Source organism: Formica exsecta, unplaced genomic scaffold (genome assembly GCF_003651465.1).
Source record: "Formica exsecta isolate Colony F162 unplaced genomic scaffold, ASM365146v1 scaffold80, whole genome shotgun sequence".
Taxonomy (NCBI): Eukaryota; Metazoa; Arthropoda; class Insecta; order Hymenoptera; family Formicidae; genus Formica; species Formica exsecta.
The window spans coordinates 1,426,230-1,431,968 of NW_021853570.1; the positions used below are offsets into that span (position 1 = coordinate 1,426,230).

Consider the following 5,739-nt stretch of genomic DNA (forward strand, 5'->3'; position numbering starts at 1 on the left):
TTTCGTTGAAATATTGACTTATAATTTACGTCACTAATTTTTATCATAAAAAATTGTACAAAGAAAAAGACACTTTTTGATTTTTTAGATTGTCTTCAGTTTTAATTTAGCTCGCACAAGCATGACTTTCCACAAGTGCAAAGGAAACGCGAAAAAGGAGATAAACATGTTTAAAGCAACTTCATACATTATGCAGTCTACTGTCTGTCGCTTTAGTACTTTTCTCTTTCAATATAGTTCAATATATATTTACGATGCAATGTGTTTAACTTGAAACTATTACATTGTTTAGTATATTTCTTAAAAGACCGCAAATTCTTATACTTTATATAATATTACTATTTGTATGTTTATATGCGATCGCGAAATACTGTAGGCAAATATAAAATCATTATATATTATCACAATGACATTAAATGTGTGAAAATCATTTTTTTAAAATCTAAATATTAAAAACAACCGAGTAATGCAATATCGCTTTTATCGAGTCGAGTACGATCGTGTAACTACTTTTCAGCTTTTCAGTTATATTGACACAAGTGTCAAAACGAAGATCTAAAATGTGTACAGTATTGTTGAACATATGTTTATTTCGTGTCTGTAAGAATATATACATAGTCACAGAGGCTCGATATAGGTAAATTCCTAGCAAAGGAATCTCTCGAAAGTTTAGATATTCTTTAAAAAAACGCGTATACTCGATTGTATCAAAGTATATTTTTACAATGAGTTTAAGAGATAATAGTTAAACCAGCAGTATTTCTCTCGGCAGAGCTTATTTATTGAATACAAACTTCGCCATTTCATATATATAAGCATCTTGATATCGTTGCGACATACATTGAATTTTATGTTTGTTATCACGATGAATTTTTACTCTCGTAACACGCTATCATTTTTCCGATATAAAATTACGTACAATATGTCGCACTTGCACCGATACCATTTTCCAAGCTAATTTTGTATTGCAAATTTTTATGAATGAATTACAGATCACTCATAGACAAATTGCATGTATAAATTATTGAAATATGTAAAATAGAATATCACATCTATGTGTATATGATTTATCTTATTTTTTAGTCTAGTATAAATATTTTTAGATAAATAAGATAAGTTAAATAAATATTTAAAAAAAATTAATTAAATATTTTGATAAATTCAATATCTCTGATATAATATATTTACATAGCAAAAATATTACACTGAAATAAAATAAATCATATATACATCGATATTATATGAAGAAACAATAAAAAAATTAATTTGACTTACATTTCTACATGCTACTAAGCATCCAGCAATATTCAGAGCTTGTTGGAAAATGAACCCATGAATAGTAATTGCACAAAAAGATAACAATAGCATCAACAACATTCCGTCAACTCTGATAGAAGATGTACGCATTATCCATTCAAGATTCACTGAATGAAAAATACTTGGATTTATGAGATAAAGATAGTAATTTATACTCTCTATTTCTTCACTTCGCTTATTATTTTCTTCATTTTCAATTGATTACAGACAAGCTGCATAACTTATTAGATCGAATAAATTCACATTCAAAAATAAACATAAATATGTGAAATAAGCACTTTTATAGGGTATATTATTATTTCACAAGATTGCATCCAAAATATATGCTTAATCTTTAAAACATGCACATTTAATGATAAAGTCGTGTTACATTTCAATATATAAATGGCACATATTCAAGCTAAATGACATTCCCCGCGATTAATGCGAAACTAAAGTGCCCGCGAAGCTTACGAACGTGACACAAATGAATCCACATTTGAAGAAGCTCGAGTGTTGTTTTAACGCGTATTACGACAGTCCCCTACCACGACTTACGACTACACCTTGTATGTTAATAAAAGGTGGGATTTACTCCCACTTTTCCTCTCCTCTTCTACATATATTGTATTGTTGTTCGTCATTTTTAGGAAAAAAAAAATGTACAAGTTTAACTTGTATAATTAATGTAGCATTTTTAATTTAATAAATTAGAAAATCTATATTTCCATACACAAGAAGAGATGTACAAAATTTTTCTCCGCATCAAGTATGGTAAATTATTTAAAGTTTGGATCGCGCGCGTATTACATGCTAAGCAAAAGCCTGCAACTGTACTTCAATTCTCTTTATGCATTCAACCTGAAATATGATAATTTAATGACATGAAAAATGTATTCAAAGTATATTGTGAAGTAATAATTAAAACTGATTGATGAATGTACATTGTTGTTTACAAGATCTAATATATATTCGTTGAACGGAAACCTCTGAAAAAATTGACTATATTCGCATAACATTGTTTTTGATGAATATTTTTTATCTCTTTTTGCCTATTTTAAAAGTAAAATTCACATGAAAGGGAAAATACGATAAAATAAAGGAAAACATAGAATTTATTTTCTAGAAGTTCAAATATATGAAAAAAGATTGCACAATTTTGTATCTATCATATGTGTATGATACGTAATGTCCTAATATTTTAAAGTGGTAAAATAACATGTTTATTGAACATTATGATTAACATGGAAGAAACATACATGTTGTCAATCCAATAACATAGGTTATGTTACATTAAGTAAGCCTTGAATGACAATTCTCTGTTTCTTTCCACTTATTTCGAATAATTGGCATTTATGTAGTGGAAGAGAAATACTAAGAAAAATAGCGCAACTCCCAGGATGTTGCAGAATACGGCTAATTGTACGTCCGTGATCATCTGGAAAAGCATATAGTTCGATGACGTTTAAACCAGAGATTTGATATCGTCATAATAATATATTTCAACATTTTACATCAAATAATACACTTTTATAAAACGTGTAAATTTATATATACTAGATATAATTACCTTGACGTTGTGCGAGATTATCGCTTTATTATTTCCAAAAGTTTATACAGTGACAGATAACCTCTACAACAGATAGAAACCTGAGAGGAGCCACGCCGCCGTTTTTCGAAAGACGCTTTTTTTAGCTAATGCATTAGCGCCAACTGGATCCATTTTAGAGCCGGCGGAATTACATGGCCAGATTCACTTTTCCGTGCCACGGTAAAACGGCCGATTGGTGCGTGTCCGTGCTAAATCCATAATTGTGGATCAAAAATGCGAAAAAATATTATATAAATTTATTAATGTTTATTAGTTGCGCGTGATGTTTTGTCATTCTAATATATACTACAGCCAGCGATAATAAGTTATTATTAAAATATTTTTATGTACATATATACACGCATATGAAATAAAAAATAAATTTTCTTCGATCAATTTTCTTAATAATTTTTTTCCTAATTTTTAAATATAACGTGTAGAAGATATTTACAATATATTGCTTTCACTTTTTTCTTATTCTTAAAACAAAATTATCAAGCATTTTAAGCAATATCAAGTTATGCTTTTAATTTATAACTTTTTTTATAATTTATTAATTTATTATTAATTATATTATTAAATTAATTTTTAAATTTATAAATTTAGTTGGATGCATTAGTGCGCACCGATGATGAACATATTAAATACGATTATATACAAATTTATATAAACATAAAAGTAATTAGAAAAATAAGATAATTAATACTACGAGTCTTTTGAAAATAAACACATGACAATAAATACGCTTCGCTTAAAGCTATTTTCGTTCGAAAAATAAGATTCTTCGCCCTTTTTATTTATCCATTAAACACTTCGGACTGAAAATAGTGTCAAATATGGACCGTATTTATTAAATATATAAAAACTTTTATAAAATTTTTATATTTCTAATATTTTTGTAATTTTATTTGATTAATAAAATTTTTGCAAATAAAATGACAAAAAGAACGTGACATTATTCGGATAAATTTTAATTAAACACAAATTTAAAAATTAGATAAAAAATTTTTTTCCTTCTGTCTTATCTAAGTAAAAATTATTCGAATTATATCGTATTTGATGTCATTTTAATCGGAAAAATCTTATTAATCCATTAAAATTATTTTCAAAAAATTACTTTTTAAAATAAAACATAAATATTTTCATTTTTATTACATAAGATTTTTGAATATTATAGGTAAATTATTATAGATAAGTAAATATCTCCGATGTTATCGAAAGCAAAAGGCGAAAGCGAGAATGAATATAAAGAGCAAGCGAGATAACGTATCGTCAAAGAGTTTTGAAGTCTCTTATATGCGAGAAGCTTATTTCTTTATATAAGTATAGTATTTCACGAATATATATGTGTCATATTACCATAGAAAATAAAACTTTTATATTATGCCTGTTTAAAAATAATTTTGATTTATTCCGGTTTTTTAGAATTCTGGGTAAAATCCCGTACAATACCCGCAAAGTACTTTTTTATATTCTATAAAACCAATATTGCAAAGAAAATCGCTATTTTTTGTATGACATTTTACGAAAACCTGTCAGGTGACAGTATCTTTATCATCATGCGATCATATAAAAATGAAAAAATAATTAATGTTGCTAATAACTAAAGCTTTTTAGAAATCAAAGGAACATTTTAACTGTTAAAGTATAGAAAAATATAATAATTATAATAAAAAACTTCACCAAATGGAGTTTAAATTTTTGCGATAGATCTTCCCCAAATAGGGTTTGAATCTCTGCTAAACAAGGTTTCAGTCTAGGCTAAAAAAAAAACCATTTTAGTAATAAAATATAAAATGCTACCCGGCTTTTATTTCTCTTTCTTCGTCTTACACAACTATAAAATTTTTATGAAAGTATATCGTTTATATAATAAATATATTGCTCACATGCTGATATATGTTAATTTTAAATTTATAATAATTTCGGTTGTCTTTTTAAAGTAGAAAGATCTAATATTCTGCTAGGACAAGTGGTACCAGGTGTTTGTACAAAAGGGAATTGGCGTAGCGTAGGATTATTTTTTCCAGTCGTCGGTTTAAAATCGTGTTTAGACGCCATTTCGCCATATGTCTGATCAGTATCTAGAAAATAAATAAATATATATATTTATAACATGCATGCACACAAAAAAAATCAATATTTTACATATTAAACAATATTGATGATAATTATACAAGAGAAGTATAGATTAGCATTACTATAAAATTTATAATATATAGTATTATACAACATTGTTATATGTATTTATTTATATGTTTAAGTTATAGTATTTGTCTTAATTTAATTCCTTAGTACTCACTTTCTACTTGCATGTTATTTTTTCCTGGCAGAATTTTATATCTTTCTAAATAACGCATTGTAGCTAGCGACATATTGGTGCCTTGCATATTGCTGACCATGAGATGCTTTAATGAAGATGACTCTTCTTTATGCAGTGCTATATCAGCCAGTTGTTCGTCGCTCAAATATTTTAATGCTAAAGCTTTCATGTGCATACTTGTATTTGTTTCATTTACAACACTATGCATCATATTTGCTTGACGATCCAAGCGAGGATAAAAAGATGAATCAAAATCTAACCTTGGAAGGAAATTACATAATTACATCCAGGAGGAATAAAAAAAAAATTATGTGTTTACTTCATGCATTAAAAATAAATAAGCTGGTTTGGTGCCACTACTAAACGAATTATTCAAACTTATATTAGACAGCGATAGTTCACTGAATTATGTACTATTTTAGCAATAATTTACTGTAGAATTATTTATTTTTTAAATAATTTATATATATGCTTAAACATGCAAATTTAATTTTATAGATAAAATTATAAAATTAATATATACAAAAAT

General features: G+C 26.8%; 2 protein-coding genes across 2 annotated transcripts in view; both read right to left on the reverse strand.

Moving 5' to 3' along the window:
* Positions 1 to 1,477: 1,477 nt before the first annotated feature.
* On the reverse strand, positions 1,478 to 2,734 carry LOC115244183 (dolichyl-diphosphooligosaccharide--protein glycosyltransferase subunit 4-like). The gene is made up of 2 exons (XM_029821633.1): positions 2,556 to 2,734; positions 1,478 to 2,157 (listed from the first exon to the last, which is right to left on the reverse strand). The coding sequence occupies exon 1, from the start codon at positions 2,732 to 2,734 to the stop codon at positions 2,630 to 2,632; it is 105 nt and encodes a 34-aa protein (XP_029677493.1). The 3' UTR covers positions 1,478 to 2,157; positions 2,556 to 2,629.
* A 1,973-nt stretch (positions 2,735 to 4,707) lies between these two features.
* LOC115244179 overlaps positions 4,708 to 5,739 on the reverse strand; it is a 4,479-nt gene continuing 3,447 nt past the window's right edge. The window contains exons 3-4 of the mRNA XM_029821624.1: positions 5,190 to 5,470; positions 4,708 to 4,971 (exon numbers count right to left, since the gene is read on the reverse strand). Coding sequence (XP_029677484.1) covers positions 4,802 to 4,971; positions 5,190 to 5,470 — 451 coding nt within the window. The 3' untranslated portion in view covers positions 4,708 to 4,801. The remainder of the gene's footprint in view (positions 4,972 to 5,189; positions 5,471 to 5,739) is intronic.

Coding starts and splice junctions, on each gene's coding strand:
- LOC115244183 (XM_029821633.1), bottom strand. CDS start 2,734: ATGATCACGGACGTACAATTAGCCGTATTCTGCAACATCCTGGGAGTT.